Below are 26,305 nucleotides of genomic sequence, written 5' to 3'. Positions count from 1 at the left end.
GCTGATGAGCCGCCCGGAGGGCGGCGAACCAGCTAGTATTATATAAAAGGAATCGGTCGACTTTGTTTCGCCGCACTGTGCTCACGTATTTGCTCTGAGCCTCATTTGAAAACATGTTTAACCCTTGTGTGCTCCAAATTAAAAAGGCCTTAAATTACGCATTTTACCATTTTTGTAATGATGTATTTTGTGTTATAAAAACATTCTTTTTTTTTTTCAAACACTCAAAATGTTCAGAGGCATCTGTGCTATCCATACATATATACCGTATTTTCACGACTATAAGGTGCCATTAAAAGTCTTAAATTTTCTCCAAAATGGACAGGACGCCTTATGGTGCGGAGCGTCCTTTATATGCGCTGAGTTCCAAAATCTGACTGACAGCCGACACGCTGTTTATATAGAGAAAAGGCGGAAGTGACTGTGGCCAGGCATGCGGGAAAAAAGTCGGCCAATCAGGGAAGGGTGGGCGTATATACATGTATGGAGAGGGAGAGAGGGAGAGAGGGAGAGAGGGAGAGAGAGGATAGGCAAGCTAGTCCGCCAATGGTGAAGGGTGGGCGTGTAAGTGGACGCCTCAAGCCAGTACCAACACTTGTATAGAGTGTGGCAATGTGCATTGTTGCAAAACAACTCCGGTTTTGGTTTCTAAGAACCCCTGAAAATAAATTCGACAAAAAGACACACCTACGAAGCTTAGTTCAAACTTAAAGGCACCGGTTATGCTTTTGGCATGCGTGCCCATCTCACAGCAGCGGTGAAAAAAACAAGTCAAGCAAATGAACTCTGAGCTTGCCGTTATTCCCGGAGGGTTGACTAAAGAACTCCAACCGCTGGACATTGGCATCAACCGGGCGTTCAAAGTAAAGTTGCAAATGGCATGGGAACAATGGATGATCGGTGGCAAACACAACTTTACAAAGAGTGAGAGGCAGCACCTGGCGAGTTACGCCACAATACGCAACAACGAGAGGGAACGCGGCGTTTTTGATGGATTACGGTACTTGCATAATTGTTCAATTCTTTCTACACACACACGCGCTGCCACCATGTTTCGCTCTGTTCTTTACTTTCAAATGTGGGAAAGCTTCACACGAGAGAAATGTTGACTTTGCTGTTGCTACTCCTTCTTTCCGCTCGGCAATGCGTAGCAACTCACACTAGCATGTGATGCATTCAATGACAACTGGGATGTGCAGTCCTCTGCTTCTGATACAGAGGATGAGGACTTTGATGGATTTCTGGGTGATGATTGATCGATAAACATGAGAACATTGTACGATGGCTAAATAAAATACACCCGAACTCAGTTCTGCTTTCGTTGCCTTTTTAAAAACGTGTTTTTATCTTATCTGTATGTCTTGGCATGCTACCGTATGCTTCAAGCTAACGTGTTAGAGTGCGCGCATGCATGCCGTATGTTTAAGCTGGCATATGTTTTACCACTGTAAAACTGCGGCCATTCGTACGATGCGTCCTGTGTATGTGTAAAATACAGAAATGTCACCCATTAATGAGACTGCGGCCATTAGTACGATGCGTCGAATAGTCGTGAAAATACGGTAGTTTTTATTAGTTCTTTGGGATTTTTTATTCTTTATTTTTTGCAAAAGGAAAAAAAAAATGTGTCTGGAGGTCCCAACCAACCCCTACTAACAATCCCGACCGGACGTGTTCATGTAAAATGCATTGGTTTGAAGCCTCCTGCAAAAAGGCAAACTCATTTGCGATCCTCTGGCGCCACCTAAAAGTTGCACAATTGGAATGACCTCAACCCAACAATGTGGCATGCATACGTCTGTCCAAGCAAAAACAAAGCGATTGACGTAAAAATCGCGTGAAATGCATTTTTACACATTAGGTTTACGATGCATTCAAAAATATTAATTTTAATGGGTCTCTATGGTGCAAAATATGTAAATTGTGAAGATTAAGGTATCAAAACTTTTTTATTATTGCTGCAATGCCTGAGAATTATCAGCCGGTGACATCATGAAATTTAGGCCATTTTAGAACCCCTCCATAAGTTTCAGCTCTCTCGTGTTTTTCTGAATGCCTTTGCCTTTGATTCAAAGACATCATTTTACATTTATCGCAAGCGGTGCACTACGAGGGTTAAAAAATACAGATTTTGTTTTAAAAAATACACAGTCTCTTGGCCTTCATGAAAATTCTCAAGTGCTTTCATGTGTCCTCAGAACTTGTCGTCGGCGGTTCGCGGCCGGCCCCACTCGCCCGTGTACAGCAACCTAGAGGAGCTGAAAATCACACAGTTGGCGGCGCCCCCTCTCCCGGCCGGCGCCCCTCACCAGGTGCTGGGCGAATGGGAGTCATACAAAGACCCGCACGGCCGCCTCTTTTACTACAACCGCAGCAGTCATGAAAGGACCTGGAAGCCTCCCCGAGCCCGGGATGCGAGCGGATCGCGCGGCGACAACAGCACGGGAGAAAGCAACGAGGTGAAAAGAAATACCCCTTTCACGCAGCGATGAACAGAAACGTGGCATTTCTTTGCGACCTTTGAAAACGGTAGCGACATCTCAGGCATGCATTTCTTTTGACAACAAAAGTGAGTGTCAGATGTTAAACTTCACACTGCTGTCCCTGTGTTTTGTAATACCTTAACACACAGCCAGCATCCAGTCTTTCTTACTTAATTCAGATACGATCTCTGAAGCGGGAGAATTTTCATGTTTCAATAGATTCTCCTCCCCTGTCATTTTTACACAACAGAGCCTCTCTGTTTTGGCTCTATTTCCCCTACCGACATCTGTGCTGTTTTCATGGAACAACATCATGGGGATGAATGCTTTTAAGGGCGGCGTGAAAGCGGCTAATGGGAGGTAGTATGCTGTGTTACAACGGTGGCACCGCATTCAGGATTATTATATGAGGAAGACTTTGGCGCTGTTCGTCCAAAGCTGGACTCAAAAAGTATCAGACCGATGCTGGTAATGGACCGAAAAGCAGCAACAGGAGCTTGTTAATGTATCAAATTGAAAAGCCAAGCAAAAATGTTGTTGTCCATTTTGTCCGCAAATACACACAACACAAGACCGCCATTGGCCGTGCTCACAGACCAAAACAGCATTGCACACACTTGTTTCTTGTCTGCATTGTTGCTTTCTGTCTCTACTTGCTGTATGTCGCTGTATGTCTGTATGTTTTTGGGCATTTGCAGTAAGTCCCAGACATGTCTCAAAATTTGTATAAAACCCACAAAATAATATCCCGTTATAGTGGCCATAAATTAGCATATTGTTTCCACAATGTAGTATTTCGTGGCCTCAAATTAGTATCTTGTTACCACTATTTAGGTTTCTCTATTTTCCGTATGCGCTAGCTTTTTCTGCGCATGTTCTACCTTTATTGTGGCCACAACTTGATATTTTGTGGACGTCATTCATCTGTTTTGTAGTCACAGAATAGTATATTGTTGCCACATTTGAACATATTTTCCTTTCAAACATTAGTAGACTTTACACGGATCTTACTAACTGGATTGGATCGGCAGATATTTTGCATTTCAAGACAAATTAGAGATTGATTATTATGTCATATTTGGCTATTTTTTTACGAATCCACAAAATAGCAATGCAATGCTCTACAAATAGCATGGCTCAAACTAAAGTTTTTTTTTAGTAGATTGGATAGATTGTCCCTGATCGGATCGGTTATAGTTTTTTGTTGTTTTTTGAAGTTGCTGATTAGTTCTAAAATCCTGCCAATATAAAGCCTACATATTTGCATTTTGTGGGGTTAATCACAATTTCGTTCACACATGATACCAATTTATGAGCAGAAATTTGCATTTAAATTTTTTTTGCACACATTGTATCTGCCCAAATATTTTCTCCCTCATCTCATGTCTGTGGCTCTGTACATTGGGTGGGTGTATTATTTCTGGTGTCTTCCTCCTCTATTGGTGAAAGGTGAAAGGACGTCTTTTTTTCCCTTTTCTTTCCCGACGCTCAGAGCACTCCCCTGTCGCTCTCACCATCTTTCTTCCCCTTCCTGTCGCTGCCGGCGGGCCGCCTGGGGCCCCTGTGCTCGGAGGACGCGTGCTTCAGCGCTTACTCCAGCTTGTCCGACAGCCAGTACGGCTCGCCGCCTCGCGGGTGGTCGGAAGGGATGGACGAGTACGGCCACACGCTCTATGTCAGTGACTATACTAATGAGAAGGTACCTCAACTCCTTCCCCTGTCTTGGGGGGCTTGGCTCGGCTTGGCAAGTGGTGGGAATTTTAGCCTTCCTGATGGGACGACCCACAACAAATGCTCGTTTTTTTAATTTTTTTATTTTATTTTATTTTATTTTATTTTTTGTCTCTGATTGTCCTTTTCCTGTGTGTACACCAACAGTGGTTAAAACACATGGACGAGCAGGGTCGGCCATATTACTACAGCGCCGACGGCTCCAGGTCCGAATGGGAGCTGCCGAAGGTAATGATTTGCCAGAAAATAGCAAACGAATTGTAGAGTTTAGAAAATTCAGCCTCCCTGAAGCCAGTTTTACTTGGTATTTGGTAGGCATGTCTATCGTGAGTTGCTCTACAAAAAAAAAGTCTCAAAAAGCCATGCTGTATAATAATTATCCTCAACCACCTCAGTCCCCTATCCTGCATGTTTGAGATGTTTCCCTGGTCCGATACACCTGATTCAAATCATTACCTCATCAGGAAGCTCTGCAGGAGCCTAATAACGAACCCGATCGTGTGACTCAGGTGTGTTGGAGGAGGGAAACGTGCAGGATAGCGGCGCTTGAGGACCGGAGTTTGACACCTGTGGCTTAGTGGAAATGTGTCAAATTTGAGCAAAGGCTATAACAGTAACTCTAGTACAACCATTCCCCACCACAGCACCTCGCAGACCCCACCAAGACTCGCAGTCTGGACAGGAAACAGGTGGAGCCCATCGTCCTGACCAAGTGGAGACACAGCGCTTTTGTCCAAGAACCCAACGACAAGGTGCGTTGACGTATAAAAGACAACAAAACGCTTGTAGAATGATCCACAGATGACTACCAAGTGAGCAGTGCTTCCCGTTTGTTACCTTCATCGTCGGCTGGACAACTCGGGCATTTTGTTTTGGGAAATACTGTACATGAAGGATTGAGTTGTAGATTGGTTGCTTTGCAGCGGACGCTGAAACTCAGACCGTCCCGGACAGGCTCTTCCCGCCCGCATCCGTACAAGCAGCAAGTCAGTTTGCGTCAGCATGTGCATGGATTACCACAGCTGTACCTCCTATTTTCTTTTTTTTCCTGAGTGACCGATCATCTCGCATGATGATAAATCTTACTCCTTACCTCTGACTTTTTGAAATTATTCCACTGTAAGAATTTTGCGCGAATGCAGCAGGGCATTGAGGGCAAAGAACAGAAAACAACTTGGACAACAAACGCAACCAAAATAAAACAAGATGAACCCCAACGTAAGCTATTAAGTGATTTGTAGTTAGGTTTGGAATCTTAAAATGTCCTACAAAGTCTTAAAATGTCTCAACAGGTCCTAAAAGGTGTCGAACATCATCATCATGTCCTGCAAGGTCGTAAAAAGTCTTTAAAAGGTCTTGAGATATGCTATAAGATTCTAAAAAGTTTTCAAAAGATCTCACAGGGTCTTGAAATTATCTTCAAGATCTACAAGTTTTGAAAAAGCCATAGGTCTTAAAATGTCCTCCAAGGTCCTATGACGTCTTAAACAGTTGCAAAATGTCTTAAAATGATCCAAAAGCTTTTAAAAAAGACCTTCAATCATTTCAAAAGTCTGAAAAAAATCATCCCTTTCACTTCCTTCAACCCTGAAAAAATTGAAACAAATAGCAAGTGTGTGTCCATTCCAAACTCAAAGCAACCGCGCGCTCTTGTGTGTTGTCGTTATCCTGCTTTGATTGGTTGTTTATTAACCCATGTGACCGCCTGTCTTCTCCTCACTAGGACGCACTTCTGAGTCCCAAGTCCCCCACAACTGACTCTGACTGCGGCCCCTTTTCTCCTAGGCGCCCTGCCTCTGTTAGTAAAAGCACCCCCCCACCACCACCAAGAACAACCTCCGTGTTGTGCATCTCATGCAAGCTTTCCCCTTTGGTTGCATTCTTCCGATGCAACAGAACCTTTGTGGAAACCTTGTTTGTAGGCTTCTTTGAGTCGCTGCAGGAGCATTTCCTTCTTTTCTCAGCATCGAGTTGTTTGGTGTTTGTGCTGGGTTGTGACAATTTAAAGGAAAAGCAACGAGGTCGGTGGGCTGAATTGGACAATTACGTGCTGTCAGATTTGGTGGGTTTTAATTTAAACTTGGTTAGAATAGTACGATGAGAGCTGTAGAGGAAGAAGAAAGTCGAAATAGTTTGTGTGAAAAAGTCGTAGTGAATCTTTCATCCAAATTTAAGTGTATTGTATTGTAGGATTTAATCACATTGTAGTTGAAAGGAATCGTATCATATTGAATCGTGACATAATTGGAGTGAATCGTATGTCGCACTTAGCATGAATAGTTTCCGATCGTAATTGGAGTGAATCGTATCGGAGTGTTATTATTGTGAATTTTTTTTTTTCATATACTGTACTCATCAGACTCTATCATAGTTTAAGTTGAGCGAATCATCTGTGAATCCTACTGAGTGTTATGTAGCTGGAATGATAATCCAACTGAATTTTCAATGAATTATATGAAATCGTAATTAGTGAATCAACTGTATTGTTTGTGTGAAGTAAATTGTATTGGATCGTAATTGTATGGATTGATCATAATTGCAGTGACTCGTACATGAGTGTATTGACAAATAGTGAATCGAATGTAATTTTATCACCGAAAATCATAATCGATCTTTATCATATTGTATTGAATCGGAAATCCAGGGAGTCTTATCGGATTGCGTTGTGCCTGGAGTGAATCCTATAATACTTAGTTAAGCTTATCGTAATTCAAGCGATCTCGAAATAGAGTGAACCGAACGCAATCGGATTTTACCGTATCGTAATTTGAATGAGACAGAATGGAAATGGAATTGGATTCAATCGTATTCGATTCCGTCTCATCCTAATTGAAGTGGATCAGATCAGCTCGGGAGTGAATGTCACCTCTTTGCTTTGGATCGTAGTCGGAATGAATCATCTCAGAATTTGAGTTATTGTATCGCTTTTGAGGTGAATCGTAATCTCTTTGGAGTAAATCGTATCAGAGTTTATGTGAGTATTGCATTCATACGGTGTAAATTGTCAGCATATTCCTGCTGTTATGGGCCTACGTTACAGTCCTTTGATCAAGCCTGCTTGTTTTTCCATTAATTTGCCCACTGGCGTGTGCATGTGTGTCACACGTATTGTGTTTTTGCCTGCTTTCTTGAATGCAGATCAAAGAGCAAAGCTTTTATTTTGCCGCGCTTTAGTTTGGGTGCTGGTGTTGCCCTTGTTGTTGGCGGTGTTTAAATGCGGCCTTCCCGCTGCGATGATCAATGCTACTTTTCGAAACACACGTCTAAGCAGCTCGCTTCCTGTGTTTTATACTCCCCCCCCACCCCCACCCCCTCCCCATTGTCTGTGTTCAGCCCTCAGAGAAGTGCGGCGTGCTCAATGTGACAAAGATCACAGAGAACGGCAAGAAAGTTCGGTGAGTACAACTTTCATTTTGTGTTTTATATTGAGCGGATTTGAGCAGTCGTTTGCGGACTGTCCATCATAGGAAGAATTGGACTTCCTCCTGGACGGTTTTGCAAGGCTCCACGTTACTCTTTGCCAAAGGCCAGGGAGGCGGGACCAGTTGGGTACGTCCATCAAACCTTTCCATGAAATCAATAGCTGTTATTTTGCTGGGTGCCATTGTCCGCTATCTTCCATTGCGTGTGCGCAGTTTGGCGGCGGTCAGTCCAAACCCGAGTTCACGGTGGACCTGAAGGGTGGCTCGGTGGATTGGGCCTCAAAAGACAAATCCAGCAAGAAACACGTAATCGAGGTGGATTTCATTTTACTTGAAACTTAATTTTAAAATGAGGAATTAAGGAAGTTTTCCACCCAGGACTAGGCTGGGCCAAGATCCAACAACAAACGTCAGGAGTCATGTCACAAAATAGTCAAGAAAACATTTTTTAAAAAAAGACAAAACAAAAACATATCGACGTAAAAATGCCCCCTAATGTCGAGAAACGTCGAGAACTAAGTCACCAATCATATTAAAATGTAGTCAAAAAACAATCAAGAACCAATTGATAAAACATTTAAGAACAATACAACATGAAAAAAATTCTGTCAAAAAACAAGTAAAAATCACATGCCAGGCCGATGGCAAATATGAGTCAAGAACCAGTCAGAAACCAAATTAAAAACAGTCAAGTGCTACCTCAAGAACCTAATTTGAGTAAAGAGCATAAACAGGATTTAATGTGTGTTGTAATTCTTCAAGCTACTTTTACCTCATCTGCAGCTGAAGACCCGGCAGGGCACAGAACTCCTGATCCAGTCGGAAAACGACGTCCTTGTCAACGAGTGGTACCGAACGCTAAGGGACACCGTCAGCAGTTCGGTAAGGACCACCAACCTACCAACATTTCGCATTCCTCTCTACTCGACTGCAGATGAGTTGGGCAAGGTAGCTAAGTGTTAAGGAGTAAAAACGTTATTTTATTCAATTGGTTCTCTGAATTTTCTTCGGTCAAATATCGCAGTCGGCCCACAAGTTTCTGAATGGTAACTTGCTAACTTCTTTTGTGTTGTTTTTTTCTTTTCAGGCTTGTGAGTCTGATGAAGCCATTGAAGAGGACATGCCCGAGTCACCCGGAGCAGAGAAGCAAGACAAGGAGAAAGAACGCAGAGACTCCAAGAAAGGCAGAGGTACGTAAACTTCAAGGTGAAATACAGAAGACAACGCCGTGTCAAAGGAGTTTCGATCACTAATGCAGACTGTGTCTTCAAAAAAATCAAATAATTCCGTTACTGTTCAACAATGATTTATCAGGCTTGATTCCTACCACGTCGTCACAGCGACAAAAATGTGATTTTGGACTCTTGCTTCCCATGCAGCCGTAAAGACGGCAAGCAGCATGGACGGGACCGATGATAAGAAGACCAAACACAAGCTGAAAAAGTTTCTGACACGTCGGCCCACCATGCAGGCAGTGAGAGACAAAGGCTACATCAAAGGTACTGTCGTCTGACCACCGCCAAGGCCACGTGTTTTGTTTGGTTTATTATCATAACTATGCTCGGTAAAAAAAATAAATAAAAGAAAAACCTCAGCCCTTGATGCCAGTTGCCTGTAGTCTCATGAATTTAGCAGACATGTCTATCATGAGTAGCCCCTCAAAAAAAAAATACTCACAAATACATGCCCCAAATTTTGATGTCGTGCCGTAAAACAAAACTAGCAATAGCTTGTAAAAATGTGGAAAATTAAAGCAAGTTGCACTTAGATTAGCATCATGAAATTTGATAGACATGCGTATCCTGAGTAGACCTACAAAAAAAAGTCTCAAGATCCCACAATGTAAAAAATGAACATGAAGTCAGACAGTTTGGTTCAAAACAACCATTTTACGTCCACCTTGAATATTTGTCAGATTGCAACCAAATTTGAAGCATGAGTCAGATCATAAAACTGCCAACCATTTGACATATTGTGAGTGACTTAATGAGGTGCATGGCAAGTGAAATTTGACGACTCTTGAGAAAACACCAAATTATTAAGAAGTCATTAATTCTTCATGTTTAAAAAGTTTCAGACCTTGATACCGGTTTGACTTAAGAGCTTAATATTTGCTCGGCATGTCTATCCCAAGTAGACTCACCAAAAAAGCCTCCAGAAGGCACGCTGGAAAAGAACATTGGAAGTCAGCAATTTTAGTTCCAAACGGCCACTTGCGGCAATTTCCAGGAGTCTGACTAAATTTATCATTCATAATTAATCATGACATTGATGAAAATTCAGCCCCCTAAGCCAGTTTCGCAGAGCAGCATGCCATTTGGGAGCCCCGTCTATCATAAGTAGACAGACAAAAAAAAAGGCTCAAGAAGCCATGTTGTAAAACAAACATGCCACCTCGGATCAAAGTCCCACTAAAATCTTTTGGAAAATACAGGTTCTTAAGCCAGTTTCACTTAGCATCATGAAATTTGAAAGTCATGTCAATCACGAGCAGACCTATGAAAAAGCCCCAAGAATACAGATGGTAAAATGAACAGGAAAGCTGTTAGTTTCGTTCAAAGTTTCTATTTTTAGGCTCCTTTTTGGCTACTTCCAGGGGTCCTTCAAAGATGAACTCCCGGAGATTTGGTCCGGTTGCTTTAAAACGTAAACCACACATACTAGACCAGGGGTGCCCATTACGTCGATCGCGATCTACTGGTCCCAAGTCGATCGTGGGGGGTGTAGAGGAGAAAAAAACCAAACCATTTGTGTGTCTTTATGCATGTTAGTAATACATCTTTTGTGTTCATGTACACTGCACCTTAATCATCCTATCAGTCTCATTTTCACCAAAAGTATTGTGTGTGCGCGGTCACGGGTCGATCGTGAGAGGTTGGTTGATCGAAAAGTCGATCTTCGGTCCAAAAGGTTTGGGCACCCCCGGTACTAGACAGAAAAATGACATAGAATTGTAAATTATGTTTTCGTGATTGCGTGTGGGCAGAGCATGGTTTTGAAGTTTGATGAGCCGCCATAAGACAGGAAAGACTTACAGTCAATTCGGTAAAGTTGAGTCAAACTGAGACATTTTTGATTGTGTTTTTCATTCAAACTGTGTGCGTTCGTGTGTGAAGTTGTGTTTGTGTGTGCACAGATCAGGTGTTTGGATGCAGCCTGTCCAGCCTGTGCCAGAGGGAGAACAGCACGGTGCCCTCCTTTGTCAAGATGTGCATGGAGCACGTGGAAAGCAACGGTGCGTCCCGCGGCGCCGCCTGCCTGACGACACACCGCGCAAGCCTTTTCATATTTATTTATTTACATATATATCCCCCTTCCCCTCTTCCTGTCTTATATTTTTGTTCTTGCAGGTCTGCACATCGACGGCCTCTACAGAGTCAGCGGGAACTTGGCCCTCATCCAGAAACTGCGCTTTGCCGTCAATCACGGTGAGTCCCGCGTTCTTGTTATTTTTTTTTGGTGGCTATTTATTTATCACTGGTTGTTGATGTGCCGGCACGCAGATGAGAAGGTGAGCCTGTCCGACGGCAAGTGGGAGGACATCCATGTGACCACCGGAGCCCTGAAGATGTTCTTCAGGGAGCTTCCGGAGCCGCTCTTCACCTACACGCTCTTCCACGACTTTGTCAGTGCCATCAGTGAGTGCTCGTCTCCAAAAATATACTCTTAATATACTCATATTGGATATTTTATTTACACATCCATAAATATACCGTGTGCGTGTGTTTGTATATATATATATGTGTGTGTGTGTGTGTGTTTCTGTTTTCAAAATATATTTAATTTATATATTTTAGATTTTGTTTTAGGACCAAGCGTGTTTGTGTCTGGATACTTTTTATTTATTATTTATTATTATGTATTTTGTATTCATTCTTATTCATTCTGTTTTGAAATAAAAATATTTTCTTTTTCATTTTCCGTATATTATACATTAATTGCTCCATGTTGAGTTTAATTTCATTTAATTTTTAACACATTTGCAACTTAAAAAATATATATATAACATGGATTAATAGGACACTTTAAAATCCTTTCAATATTTTGTTTTCCAAATTTTTTTACCTTGTTTTGCACATGAAATTCAAAATGTTATTTTAAACTTCTTTTTAATATTTACTTTTAAAAAAATCTTGCCTTATATATGTAATCAAATTGTTTTGTTTTTTTTCTATATATTTATTATCCCAAAATACTTAGACGGTTTCTCTTTGACCTAATTGAGCCATTCAGGTGAGTTAAAAGAAGCCTTTGTATTTACATTGTAATCTCCTTTTTTTACTGACTCGAATTTCATTTTGTTGCGTTGAAGTGTAGCTCTTAAGCTCACCAGAGGGAATCAACGCAACCATTAGCACAATATTTGCAATCGTTATACAAGCTCTTGTTTTTATCCCACCGGTCACTGTCAGTCACTGATCATCTTTTCATTTTCCTGCGGGGTGGCGGCCAAATCGCAGAGATTCCAGACTACAAGCAGCGGGTCCACGCCATGAAAGAACTTGTCCGGCAGCTACCCGAGCCCAACCACGACACCATGCAGGCCCTCTTCAAACACCTCCGCAAGTACGGGAAAAATAAGATATACAGTTTGTTCTTGAACATGTTCCATGTCATATTTCCAGGTCTGGATCAACTTGATTTCTCGGACCATATCGGCACTCATTGAATTTAGATCAAATTGGATTGATTTGTCGAGGCAGCCTTTTTACTGCAAGTTAACAAAATTGAAATATACAGAAAAGGGCTCTTTTCTGATGTATTTTCCCCCACGCTGGTCAGAATTCCAAATTGTTCCACATCCACTTGAAAGCAAATATCCATCGATCGAAATTTATTAGGTTGTGTGTCTTGCGTGTTCAGGGTGATTGAGTACGGCGAAGAGAACCGCATGACCAACCAGAGTGTGGCCATCGTGTTCGGCCCAACGTTGCTGAAGCCTGAGATGGAGACGTGGAACATGGCAGTCCACATGGTCTACCAGAACCAGATTGTGGAGCTCATCCTGCTGGAATACGACAACTTATTCGGCAGGTAGAGGACAACAGGTCGCGCTGGCGATCTGACGAGACCAAAAACATTCTTTGCACTTTGGACTAGCTTTGGGTTACTTTTCCTGACACTGGATTCTAACTTAAAGGACCAAAAAAAAAAAAAAAAACACCCCACCAACAACAACACAAAAAAAACCCCACAAACCTGCTGAGACCAAGAGAAATGCTCGTTGTGGATCCAAGATGAACTTTTAATGGAACAAAAAGGAACACATCTTATTTACTGAAACTCTTCCACCTCATGGAGTTGCCACCAAATTAAACACATATGAAGCCAATTAAAATAGAAAATCCATTAAGACCTGCATTAATTCATTTTTTTCAATTGATAAATATGTTTTTTCACGACCACCTTATTTTATGGCATTACACATTTCAATTTTTAGGTATTTAAGGAGATTTATGCATCCTATCAGGACTTTCATGATAAAATTGATTGTTTAAATTTAAGTACGAAAGCATCATGAAAATATTCAAATGATGACATTATGCAATTTAAAATGCTATTTCAATAAATGTCATTCGATGGTGATTAAAAAATCTGTAGGTAATTAGAAATTGTAGTAGCTAATGCAATTAAATAAAAAGATGAAATAAATTGATAAATATAGCCGTAAATATAGATTAAAAAAAAGAAAATAGATAAATACAATTGCCATAAAATTATGTCATTGAATTTAAAAAAAAGGTTAAATAATTTTAAAATTCATTTAACTACATTTAGATGTCATAAACAAGTCCTGAAAATGAAAATGTATTGGGTCACTAGAAATTCCAGTAGCCATGTAGGAAAAACGGTCATGAAATATGTACTTGGGAAAAAATGTTACAATGTCATAATACGATTGATTCTTTCACATTTTCAATAGATAAATGCATCATGTTTCATTTAATTGGCTTTGTATGTGTATGATTAAAAAACACTCCATCCATCATCTCTTTATTTTAGGTTTCCTTTTTTTGTTTTTTTTTTAATCCATTAACAATAGCGTTTGAATTGCTATCATTGGAACACTTCCATTGGTTTCCCTGAATTCTTTGTTCAGCTTTTGTGCGGGTGTGAGGGAGATTAGAAAGTTGTATTGTACACAGAATTTAAATATAACAATAAGAAAAAGAACGCCTGAAGTGTTTAAAAAAAAATCACGCCAGAAAACAAAACACTTGTTGTGATCATTGAGCTCGGCCGTTAACGTTTTAGCTGTCGGGTCAACGGATGATTGTGACATCATTCATTGTGACATTATTAAACACGTTGTCACAATAAAGTGCTGCTGGCTCCATTAAATTGCAATAAAAGACCTCTGAGACACATTTGGAAAAAAATGATCTGCAGTTTCTCTTCATCCCAAAAGTCATAAGAAACAATTAGAGTTGGGCTGAAGAAGCCTTGTCAATTGATTTATCCGAGGGTCATTCAATAAATAAGGTGAATTTTTCCGTATAAGGACTAGCTTACGTGTTTTTTTTTTTTAAACGTAGTCTCCCAGCACTGTCAACACTTTTCCCATCTGTGCACAAGCTTCCATATTCCCTCAGCGTAAAAATGTTCATTTTACCATCTGTATTCTTGGGGCTTTTTCATAGGTCTGCTCGTGATCGACATGACTGTCTCAGCCACTCACTCCTTGATTTCCAATAGGAAAATTGTTGGTGTATCCTCGTAAAAACATATGTTAGCTAGCCATTGAGACTGCTAATGACACGCCATGTTCTCATTTTGATGTATTTATTTTCAGAATTGATTTGTATTTATTTCGTAATGACAAATCCAAATGTAACAGATTTTAAAAATGAGCCTGTTATTTGCTAACCTTGACAAGTGAACACAAACTTAGCTTCCGTACACGCTTAGCGTCATTACTTTTAGCCACCATCTCCCGCACCAACACGATGGCATTGACTTTAAAAGTTTGACTTTTTAAATGAATACTTTTTGAGGTTTTATTGTTTTTGCAGCATTCTTCTTTTTTTTATTTTACGACAATGATATTGAATCGTTTAATAACCCGTTAATTTTTACGGGCCGGCCGATAAGAGAGGAAGGCATCTCTGAAAGTTTTCACTCTAATCGCAATTAACACTTTGAACCGACGAGTGGCAACACAACAGCGTCAGCGTTTGTTCATTAGCACTAAAAACGCAAACAGATGACGCTCGGATGCTTTTATGATTTTTTTGTCTTTGCTGAGGGTCGGGCCAGCCGAGATTAAATGCTAACAATATTCCGCAGCTAATTACTCCTAAAGGAGTTTGCCGACCTGCTATTTCACACACACGCTCGTGCTGCTCAAATTTAAAAAAAAAAAAAAGAGAGAGAGAAATTTTAAAGTGTTGCAAAGGTTAAAAGGGGGGGAAAAAGATTGAGAATCTTCCCAAAATGATTTTGGCAGGCAGCCAAGTGAGCTAAGCAGCGGGAAACACGGTTCATTTCCATGCTCAGACGTTGGTCTTAGTCAGCATGAAAGGTCAGTCATGGTGCTGATCTTAGATAAGGAGCAGCCACAATGTCCACTGAATTGAAGCAAAAACTCTTTGTGTTTACATTTTATTTCATTAATCTGTAGATATAAATCACATTATATTTTTTGACATTCACATTTTAACTTAAAAGATGATTTGATTTGGTACAAATGCACGCAAGGTGACATTTTGAGAAGTCGGCAAGTACTTTTTCTCAGCGTCCCTGACATGCAAAGAACTTGATCTCTTTTTAGAACTGCGTCATCATTATCACTACTGTACTACTTCCCTGTTTGTTTGGCGCCATCTTGTGGCACCTTAGGACATTATGGAAAGCACGTAGACCATGACTCAGTGAGCTTTTTGGTGAACAGTTGGGTATAGGTTCCACATATGGGACTAAATAAATTATATCTTGTTTGTGTATTCGATAAGAACGTTTGCATCCAAGTATTAGTCATAAACCTGTTGACAAATACGTTTCGGTTCAAAATGGTCGCTATCCACACAGCCACCCACCCGTCAACGATATGTTTTTCCAACGTTTTGTCATTCTCATCCCTGTAAAATGTGAGTAGTGAACCGAGAATCGGTTTGAGATTAAGGAGTTTGGGGGGTAGGGGCGTTGCTGGGTTCAGAGCAACATGAGTGTTGACATTTAGCCAGCAAGGTTTTTTCCATTCAAACAAAATGTATTAATGGTGTGACCTTTCTGTGTGTGTGTGTTTTTAAGGAACTTGAGTTTCCTTCGTAGCTGATTTAGAGATGGGGGGGGGGGGGGGGGGGCTGGTGGGTGCCCTTTGCAGAGATGCCACCAGAGAGTCAGAAAAGAAAAATGTGCTCAAGCCCTTAGCACTTAGGTTGTACAAATCCCGCAGGCGATATATTCTGTCATTGTGGATTAGGGAAGTTGCTTTCCATCATCTATTAGAACCCAGAGTCGTGCCCCCTCCAAAAGAATTGGAACAGCACGGTCAAGCAATTGACCCATTGCCGTCCCAATACTTTTGAAGGGCACTGTCGGTTAATGGGCGTGTGTGTGTACGTGTGTGTGTGTGCGCGCGCGCGCTGCGTGATGCTGGATGCTCTGTGATGTCCTCCTGCTCTTCTTTTATATCTGAACACTAGATCCATTTTCCATATGACAAGAAGTGAGCGTAAAGTAAGGCAGCATTCAAGTGCGGAAGAAAGCAGACGAAACCCATCACTTTTTTTTTCCTTCTCATCTTTAGTCTTCACACTCTTCCCCGCCCGCCACCCTCCAGCAAGTCATCTTTTCCTCCCGACACGACAGTGCTGAGCTGTCACCCGCCGACACTTTTTGAGGCCTCGCAGCGCAACTTCTTCACGTTTGAGTCTCAGAAAAACAAGTGTGCTGAGGATGTCTCCTTTCTTGCGAGACGCCGGCCACTCGATGCTGCATTTGTGCTCGGCTCTCGCATAAGCTCGCCACGGCTCCTTTTCCGTTGTCGAGTCTTCTGGGGGCCGTTTTGTCGCAGAGCACCGATTCCAATCGCGGGAATTAATGACCCGGCGTGGCTGCGATGCCTGATATGAAGCAAAACAATGCACATCCATTTTTGCTCGCTAATGGAATATGCACACGATGATGTGGAGGACATCTGGAGGGTGGAGGGTGGGGGAGGGGGCCGAAGGGCATTCATCTGGATGTAGACAAAATGACCCACTCACATCTCCTTGATGTCAAATTTCTCGCGTGGAACAGGGTGACTCTTCAGCGCCGTGTTTGTTATTATCAAACATCTCATCTTGCGGCAAATGTCCACCACTTATGCTAATTAGCATGCAATTGACAGTTCGCACTTCCTCTGCCTTTAAAGTCGGCGTCAAACTCCACATTTTCACCACCTACCTGTCCAGGTACTTTTCCGATTTCCACAAACACTTTTTTCTTCCATTTTGTCCTTCGTTAGTGTGCTTTTGTGCAACTTTTGTTTCTTCCCATTGGCATCCCAATACTTTTGCCAAAATTGTACATTTTCACCAATTTTCTCTTCTAACGTGTGTCTCAATACTTTTGCCCACTATTTCATTCATTCATTCATTCATTCATCTTCCGAACCGCTTGATCCTCACTAGGGTCGCGGGGGGTGCTGGAGCCTATCCCAGCTGTCTCCGGGCAGTAGGCGGGGGACACCCTGAATCGGTTGCCAGCCAATCACAGGGCACACAGAGACGAACAACCATGCACGCTCACACTCACACCTAGGGACAATTTAGAGTGTTCAATCAGCCTGCCATGCATATTTTTGGAATGTGGGAGGAAACCGGAGCACCCGGAGAAAACCCACGCTGGCCCGGGGAGAACATGCAAACTCCACACAGGGAGGCCGGAGCTGGAATCGAACCCGGTACCTCTGCACTGTGAAGCCAACGTGCTAACCACTGGACTACCGGGCCGCCCCCCACTATTTCATAATTTTTCCCATTTATAGGCGTCCCAATACTTTTTTTTTTTTTTTTGCAAACTCCACATTTCAACTTCACTTCCGTGTCCCGATTCTCTTACCTGCATTTTCTCCACTTTGGGCTTCCCTTTGGTGTCCCACTTCTTTTACCCACATTTTCTCCACTTTTGGCTTCTCTGAGGTGTCCCGATTCTTTTACCCGCATTTTCTCCACTTTTGGCTTCCCTGAGGTGTCCCACTTCTTTTACCCGCATTTTCTCCACTTTTGGCTTCTCTGAGGTGTCCCGATTCTTTTACCCGCATTTTCTCCACTTTTGGCTTCCCTGAGGTGTCCCACTTCTTTTACCCGCATTTTCTCCACTTTTGGCTTCCCTGAGGTGTCCCGATTTTTTTACCCGCATTTTCTCCACGTTTGGCTTCCCTTTGGTGTCCCACTTCTTTTACCCATATTTTCTCCACTTTTGGCTTCCCTTTGGTGTCCCGCTTCTTTTACCCACATTTTCTCCACTTTTGGCTTCCCTTTGGTGTCCCGCTTCTTTTACCCACATTTTCTCCACTTTTGGCTTCCCTGAAGTGTCCCAATTCTTCAGTCCAAACTGCACCGTTTTCCTTCTTGTAGACATGCCAGAACTCCATGTTCTTGACATTTTCTTGACTTTCTTTCCGCGTCAAATGAGAGCGGCTTAAGTATGCACATAAATGAGCGGTGAGGAGATGCTGGATTTTGCGTCTTTCTGCAACAACGCTTGCTGTATGATGAGGAAAAAAATGACAGACCTGCATTGAGCATTCTTAGCGCGGGGGTGCATGAATTTTTTTGCAGCATATTGATTAAATCAAGCGCCGACTCCACTCGCCCGGTGGTTTTTATGCGGCAAAACAACAGGATTTTCTTCCAGGAAGGGGAATTACATCTCTTCGACAACACATTCACGTATACACCACACACAATCTTAGCATTCAGACGCGCGCGGCGTGCGCATGTAAACAAGATGCAGCAGAGCAGAGGCAATCCGAATCATTCAAAAGAACGTCAGCTGGTGAATAAACATCGTAGATAATACCCCCTCCTTGCGCGCCTGTGTGTGTGTGTGGAGAAGTCAGAAGTCATCCCGCATTGATAATGTCCATATGCATAATGCATCGTAAACATGTGCATCACATGCAATTGTTGTTTTATGGCCAGGACAAAAAATGTGTATGGCATCTATTTTGTTTTGGACCTTATTAAGCTTGTGCAGGTGGATGGAAAAACAATTACATGCAGGATGGGCTCAAGTCAACATAAGCTAGGTTTGCTCTTACAATGCAACCCGTTGTTGGGTAAATTTGTTGGGCTTTATCACCATTAAAAAAATTATAACAAATCCGAGCAAAAGAGCGTACGATCAGTACGAGCCCAAAACAGTCAAACCTAGGCCCAATTTATAATATTCAATGACCCAACCACGCATGTTTTTGGAATGCGGGAGGGAACCGGAGTACCCGGAGAAAACCTACGGAGGCATGGGGAGAACATGAAAACTCCAGACAGGAAGGTCGGAGTACGAATTTGAACCCTGGACCTGTGTGACGGACGTGCACGCCATTAATCCACCGTGCCGTCCTCATTGAAATTCATTGGGGGGGGGGGGACAAAACAATGAGGGCCTAAAAACTTTCCCCAAAATGCTGATAAACATTTAAGACACGGAAAATAATTTTAGATTCTTGAAAAATATTGCAAAAAAAAAAACTCACTGTAGAGAACCTTTGGTTTATTAATAATGGCAACACAAAATGTCCCCAGAGTGAATGAGATGGTGTTTGTTGCAACCTTTTGTTTTGCTGATTCAATGTTGTCCTTGATGGATCAGCAAATTCTGACGTGACAGCCGATCGGCCATTTTAAAATGCAAAATATCTGTCAATCCGATCGAGCCCTTCTTTAGCACGACGTTTTTGTGTGGTTGAATTTTTTCACTCATTCTGTTTTGTAAACTTGAAACTAAAGCTCAAGCTTTTGTGCTTTTTGTTGGTCTTTCACGCAAAATTCTTGTCTTTCAACTTTTTGATTTTATCTTGAACACAAACTTTTGTTGGATAATGTTTTTTTAATGTTTGTTTGGTCTTTCTTTTACTCTACCTGCTTTTTTGGTCTTTAACGCAAACTTTTCTTCAGTTCGAACGTCTGAACCAACAAAACATGGTCAATGTGGACCAAATTATTTTTTATTTTTGGGGGGGTTGTTTGTTTTTGTCCAATCAGATTTCAGCCTTAATGTGTTACCATGTTAATCTAATCTGCCTCTAAGAAATTAACTCAGCATTTTTCTCTTGTCTGATTGGTTCATCAAAGCTGCAGAAGAGCTGCCAGTTGCCCATCCGAAAATTAGAATGAGACACCGCGAGAAGGATTTTGTGTAGCAATCACGTTTTGTATCGTGTCTATTTGTGGGCCCACAGCAGATTTGATTGACTGACGACCAGTCCTGGGCGTACCGCAGCTCTCAGGGATAAACTTTAGCCCAGCCGCCACCCTGGATGGTGGTGTTGTCCGATTTTTTTGTTTTTTTGACTTTCTGGGCCACGCCGTGACACGATTCCAACTTTGTCTCATAAATGAGTCTCGATGGAGGAAAAAAGCCAAGTCATGGTGGAATGACGGATGTTTTCCAGCCGCTTCCACCGCCGGCATATTGTTGTGGGACATGATGGCGGCGGGGGGGGACAACGGTCATAAAGTGAGAAATAGCATCTGTCCATGAGAAGAGTGCACAGGTGGAGAAAGTGTCTGCGGAGTCAGCGATTCTTTTGTGGAGCGCGGTGCCAGGAAAAAGGATAGTTTTCTTCTTTGCCACCATTTTTCATTATTTTTCCCTTCAAGTGCTCCAAGAGTCCGAACACATTACCACTTCCATTTTGAACCAATATTTTTTTTTTAATCAAAACGTCACTTTTTTGGGGGGGGGGTGAGTAAGTCCAATGATTTTCTGTAACCATATTGCATTTATCTGGTTAACTAGCCTGTTAGAATTGAGTCTGTCCTATTTAGGAAACGAAAACCCTTTTTTTCTGGCCTTACGTTGACATTTTCACATGTGCTATTTTTCACTTGTTTTTTTTGTGGCCCATTTACGAGCAAATCTTATGATTTAACAGATACATAATGCATTGACATGAGTTCCTTCGAGGTGAAACCACTATTTGCATCGAATGCTTTTACCTTATTACTGATGCTAATGTCGATAGCGGCTAATGCTGTTGAGCGAAGGGAACCGAAAAAGAAAGTTTTTAGGGTTTTTGTTTTTTGGCAAGAAGAAGGCTCTGTGATTTTGCAGGCGGCTTGGCCGTGAACGTATTGTGGTGGCTAATGAGGCGTGCGTACGGGTACGGAGGCGTTCGAAAGGATTTTAACGCAGATGGCGCAGTTGTCGGCGAAATGAACCATCCTCTTTCAATTCTAGTCTGGAGAGCCTCCTTGTCTGCTTCTTGATGCCTGACTTCTTTCTTTCACAATGAAACCTGCGCGCTACTGTTTTAATGAAAGCGGGGAGGGGGTGGGGGTGATTATTAAAAATAAGAAAAACATGCCGTAGCCTCAAATTGATATTGACCCAACTACTTTTAAGACACATTGAAGGTGAATTTTTATTGATTTATTTCCCCCCCTGATTTTGTGGTCTCTTGTGTTTCTGTATTTGTGAATGAGATGAAATAATGAGCATGTTGTCTGCCTTTCTTGAAGACAACATTCTCGCCTATGTTGGAGGTCTGTCGGTCCTTTGATGGCGTCTTATTAGGAGCATGATTCTTCCCCGACGTCCCATTCCCGCCTTTTGTCTCGTGTCTAATGTGCAGTGCGGCATGTGCGATGAAATATGAGGTTGCTTTTTTTTCTTTCTTATCGTATCTCGCCAAGCGCGTCTCTTGATGGTGTGAGGACAACGCGCGTATCTGTTCGGTCATCAACCACAACAGGGAGCGGAACGAGCTGTACACGGTGACCTTGTGGATGTTCATTCTTCATGGACTCGCCTTCTAAGTGACACGGAGAAGTAACTTTGCCGCCGTGCTCAGCCCACACGCAATGACAGAAAGTCAATGGTTTCCCAATTTCAGCCTCGGCCATCGGTCTATGAGAACAACAAGCAACTTGGCAACAAAAGCTAAAGGACACCTTTGTGTTTGAACACAACCCGGAAATGGCCAGCGTGGGCTTAAAATGGCCGTTCTGAACCAAAATGGCTGACCTACGCTTTATTTTATGGGAAAGCTTCTTCAGAGTTTTTGGGTGGGTCTATTTATCGTTGACATGTCTACCAAATGTAATGGTGGGAAACCACACCGGCTATTTGATGGATGGTTGTTTGGTTGGTTGGTTAGCTGGTTGGATGGCCAGTTACTCCATTAGCTTGTTGGTTGGTTACATGGTTGGTTGTTTGAATGGTTAAGTAGTTGGTTCCTTGGCTGATTAATTGTCATAATGGTTGATTTGTTAGTTGTTTGCTGAGCTGATTGATGAGTTAGACCACGGGTGTCAAAGCCAAGGACCGGGGGCCAGTTCTGGCCCGCCACATCATTTTATGTGGCCAGCAAAAGCAAATTATGCAGGTCAACTTCCACGATGTTTGCTAAAGTCTGAAGCAAAATTTAAAATTGTCACACGCAATCCATAATAACAAAACCATTATTCTTGACTTCTGATTTCAAAACTAGTTATCCATCAATTTGTTGGTTTCACAAAAGGCCCTCCAAGGGAAACCGTAACTACAATGTGGCCCGTGACAAGAATGAGTTTGCCCCCCCACCCTCCCCCGAGGTAGACTGTTAGTTACTTTGAGCAAACTCCCCGCCAACGCTCATCGACTGTCGCTGTTGTGATTTACGTGTGTGTGTGTGAGTGTTCCTCATTTCAGGAGGATCTCTGCGGACGGTATTTTTTTTTTGCGATCGCCCTTGAGGATTTCCCTACTTATGTTGCGCAGTAAATGAGTTAACTGGGGATGGGTACTTGGCGATTTGGTTGGTTGTTAGCCAGTTGTGTGCGAAGAAGTTTTTTTTTCTTCCCACCACCCCCATGCAAGTTTCATGCAGGGAGTCCATCTGTTTGTTATTGAGATGATTCTGTTTATTTTTATTTATTTATATATTTTTTTCTCCAAAGAATGACCAATGGACTCATTAGTAGAACTGCTCCACCTGAAACTCGGTGTCAGCCCTTGTGGGATCGTTGGAGGGTGTGTGTGTGCGTGTGTGTGTGTGTGTCATGAAGTGGTAAATTGCCTTTTAACAGAGAGTGCCTTACCGCTATTTGAGGGGGACAATTTAATATGTTTGCAAGGGCTTTGAACTCTGGAAAGCCTGAGCCTGACTCGAAAGACAAGAACTCTTGTTTGATGAAGCCCAAAGTATGAAATTGTGGGTTTTTTATTTATTTATTTATTTGATGGCGGCACTTTGTGGTCAGGCTAACAATGTGCGCTGCTGACTTGTATTTGTTGAATTTGCATTTTCTTCCCGGCATCACAAAGGACTTCTACAAATGAGGAGGACGGAAGCGCTCTGCAACGTGCGTGTACACACAGACGCCAAACGTGCCACTCCTCTTGAAACCCTACTTTGGCACCCCAAGTTCAAAGGCCAGTAGTTGCTTAGAACCCTAACTCGCATTTGAAACCCAAACCTTGTGCTTGACACCCTCACCCCTACTTGAAAACCCCGAAAACCTTAACCCCATCTGGAAAAAGAACTTCAAACCTAAAACCTAACCCTCACTTTAAACCTGTCTTAAAACACCACCTTAGAACCCTAACCATGATTCGTACCCAAAATGTTGTTTAAAATCCTTACACTCATTTGAAACCCCAACTTGAAATCATAACTCAGGCTTGAAACCCGAACCTTAAACCCCAAAAATGGCTCAAAATGTCAACTTGAAACCGTACTCTTTGTTTAAAACCCAAACACTCACATGAAACCCTCAGCCAAAACCCTAACCCGGAGGTTGAAACCTTAACCCTAAATTGAAACCCCAAACCTTGTTAAAAGACCAGACATTGCCTTGAAATTACAACGTCAAACCCTAACTATGTGTTGTCTTGTGTTATTTTTGTTATTTTGACTTCAAAATGGCGCCGCGAGAGTGGCTGCCTTTCCAGCAGCTCCTATTTTTTTGTTGTTCTACTTCTTCCTTTCATAACTTTGCTGCTGTGAATCTGGAATTTCTCCATTGTGAGACTAATAAAGGTTTTCTTAATCTTAATCTTAACTCTGACTTGAAACCCCAACGTTGGTTTTAAACCCGAACCCAATCTTCAAAACCTTGCACGTTCATCAGAGAGGCTGAATAGTTTATTTTTTTTAACATGCAAAAAGCATTTTGGAAATTGATTGTTGTAAATCCGCTGGCAGCACCGCACCTCCTCTTCATGTGGCTGAATAATCGAGCAGGCATTTGCATCGGTTGCGTTTCCACCCCGATGGGAACGAGCAAGCTTGACAATGCGATAGCTTGGAGGTGCCGGCGAAACGTATTGCGGGAAGATGATGATGACGCACCAGCGTTGCAGGAACTTGCCGCCCTTCCTAACTCGAAACCTTGAAAATTGACACCCCAATTTGAAGGCTTAACCCCAACTTGAATCTTGAACTACGACTACGGAAGCATAATGTTGACTTGTCAATCTAACCCTGGGTCGACACCCTAATGTGGTGTCAACAATAATTTAATCTTTCTGAAAGATTGGGCAGGAAACGCCGCGTGACACTTTACTCGGTCGCTCTCGCTTTTGCCATTGTGAGGAAAAATGCGAATACGGCAGCGCGAGCGAATTACTCAACCAATCAGACGAGGAAGTCAGGCTCACCTCGACTCCGGAGATAGACACTTTCATCTCCAACAGGAAAATAACCCAGGGGGGGAACGAATTGCTGAGGAGATGAAGAGGAAGATGATGATGGGATATTTCAGGCAAAAAAAAAAAAATAGTTTCCAAAATGCTGGTGTTCATGTCCGCGAACATTCGAGTGCACATTGATTTTGTTTGAAAAATGAAGACAAAGATGTGTTCTTCATAAATGAACACAATTCATTTCAGAAATGATATCCAGCCATCCATTTTCTATATGGCTTATCCCGGCTGTTTTCTGGCAGTAGGAGGGGTATACCCTGAACTAGTCGCCAGCCAATCGCAAGGTACACAGAGACAAACAACCATCCACGCTTACAATCACACCTAGCGACAATCTAGAGTGTTCAATCAGCTTGTCTTGCATGTTTCTTTTTCCGAAATGCAACAAGTTACCGAAAACAAAGCAAAGATTGTCTTGTGAAAGTGAGGCCGCGAAGACTCAAGTGCTCCGATAACTGCAGCCTATTTCACATGCAAATAAAAAGTGGCAGTTTGCGCAAGTAAACTGGGACTCGTTGCGAGCGCCGGCGTCGGGGGATTTCATCAGTGTGGAGATAGAGCCATCAAAAGACAAACAAGGACAAAAGGCGGCAAATTATTCGGTAGCCTGGTCAGCAGAGGCAGGCTTGTTTGGAAGAGAATCAAAACGAAAGACAAAGTGGGGAAGGTGACAAAAAGATTTGCCATTAGACAAAGCTTCAAGTGATTGATGACTACTATTCCAAAGCCCACAGTGTGAGCACTTGGGTCAACTCGCCATACGGTCTTCTCACAAATATGACTTCTTTTTTTTTTTTTTTTTTTTTTTTTTTTAAATAATATTGTTTCAATTTTAGCAATTTAGCAGGTGGCTAAATAACTACTAACTTACTAACTAAATCAATTTAGTGAATTAGCCAGTCATGCTTCCATGAGGTTGTAAAAATATGTTAGCATATTAGCTTTGTGGAAGAAGCTAAATTGTCTGTACAAATCAATGTGAGACGAAGTAGCGCCACGCACCAGGATTGGATAGCTAGATAGATTGTCAGCGACAATGGTTACTTGGATTGCTAGTGAGACTGCATTGGTTAGTTAAGTAAACGGGCTGGGTAATTAGCTAGCTAACAAACTGGTTGTATTTTTCTCGAGTTAGTTAGCCAGATAGCTGACTGGTTGGTTGTTTGGTTAACTAGCGGAGCTATGACCCACTAGACAATGCCGTCGTCGATCGCTACTATTGTCACGGCAAAGCGGCAAAAGTAATCCTCAACCGTATATTTTTTTTTCTTCGCTGCATACGGTCGGATTGATAAAGCATGATGTGCGCATGCGCGGTAAGCCGTTGTACGGGTTTTTGTTGCTTTGTTAGGGGAATCGTAATCATTTATAAGGGCAGGTATTAGCCGAGGTTGACAGGTATGCCCTAATGTAAAAAAATAATTATTATTGTGTATGTCAGTTAGCATCTGCTCTGTAATGTGAAATTGCGTCACCTACAGGACTGGAGGGGAACATGTAATGACCGACATGTTGGGGGATTGCTTGGCCTTCCACAAAGCTCCAATATATCCAAGGCTGTGTCGGAATCATGTCCATGTATTGTGTGTGAGAGGCTTCCAAATGTACCTTTTTTTTTCCTCTGAAGGCCTTCTGTCCTCCCTGTGAGTTTAATCCTCGCAAATCCCATTTTCTACTCGGGAGCACTCCATTTGTACACCCCCGTGCCTCCGCCTGATAACATATAGATGAAGGTGGCTAGCTGAGACACTTCAGTGTCATTTCAGACTTGTTGCGGAGCAGCTGTTGCTCAGCAGATAAAACATTTTAGTAGTTTTGTAGCATATCAAA

General features: G+C 42.2%; 1 protein-coding gene and 2 long non-coding RNA genes across 12 annotated transcripts in view; 2 read left to right on the top strand and 1 right to left on the bottom strand.

Moving 5' to 3' along the window:
* LOC127615984 (rho GTPase-activating protein 12-like) overlaps window positions 1–13,896 on the top strand; it is a 29,286-nt gene extending 15,390 nt beyond the window's left edge. Inside the window, exons 3-19 of one of the 10 annotated variants that reach the window (XM_052087369.1) lie at window positions 2,199–2,459; window positions 3,976–4,182; window positions 4,362–4,442; window positions 4,838–4,966; window positions 5,138–5,200; window positions 5,938–6,012; window positions 7,548–7,609; window positions 7,682–7,763; window positions 7,850–7,951; window positions 8,420–8,518; window positions 8,724–8,826; window positions 9,016–9,135; window positions 10,773–10,871; window positions 10,987–11,064; window positions 11,140–11,274; window positions 12,097–12,202; window positions 12,500–13,896. In XM_052087369.1, coding sequence (XP_051943329.1) covers window positions 2,199–2,459; window positions 3,976–4,182; window positions 4,362–4,442; window positions 4,838–4,966; window positions 5,138–5,200; window positions 5,938–6,012; window positions 7,548–7,609; window positions 7,682–7,763; window positions 7,850–7,951; window positions 8,420–8,518; window positions 8,724–8,826; window positions 9,016–9,135; window positions 10,773–10,871; window positions 10,987–11,064; window positions 11,140–11,274; window positions 12,097–12,202; window positions 12,500–12,674 — 1,977 coding nt within the window. In that variant the 3' untranslated portion in view covers window positions 12,675–13,896. The remainder of the gene's footprint in view (window positions 1–2,198; window positions 2,460–3,975; window positions 4,183–4,361; window positions 4,443–4,837; window positions 4,967–5,137; window positions 5,201–5,937; window positions 6,013–7,547; window positions 7,610–7,681; window positions 7,764–7,849; window positions 7,952–8,419; window positions 8,519–8,723; window positions 8,827–9,015; window positions 9,136–10,772; window positions 10,872–10,986; window positions 11,065–11,139; window positions 11,275–12,096; window positions 12,203–12,499) is intronic. The other 9 variants (XM_052087370.1, XM_052087372.1, XM_052087371.1 and 6 more) reach the window with 9 other exon arrangements.
* Window positions 13,897–17,593: 3,697 nt separating this feature from the next.
* On the bottom strand, window positions 17,594–18,135 carry LOC127616061 (uncharacterized). Its single transcript, XR_007967032.1, has 2 exons — window positions 18,076–18,135; window positions 17,594–17,683 (listed from the first exon to the last, which is right to left on the bottom strand). It is a non-coding gene; the product is annotated as an uncharacterized LOC127616061 (long non-coding RNA).
* Window positions 17,678–18,427, top strand: LOC127616054 (uncharacterized). The gene is made up of 2 exons (XR_007967020.1): window positions 17,678–17,812; window positions 17,862–18,427. It is a non-coding gene; the product is annotated as an uncharacterized LOC127616054 (long non-coding RNA).
* The last annotated feature ends 7,878 nt before the right edge of the window (window positions 18,428–26,305 follow it).

Source organism: Hippocampus zosterae, chromosome 15 (genome assembly GCF_025434085.1).
Source record: "Hippocampus zosterae strain Florida chromosome 15, ASM2543408v3, whole genome shotgun sequence".
Lineage (NCBI taxonomy): Eukaryota > Metazoa > Chordata > Actinopteri > Syngnathiformes > Syngnathidae > Hippocampus > Hippocampus zosterae.
The sequence above is the reverse complement of the archived record's forward strand: the minus strand, read 5'-3'. Positions and strand labels throughout refer to the sequence as shown.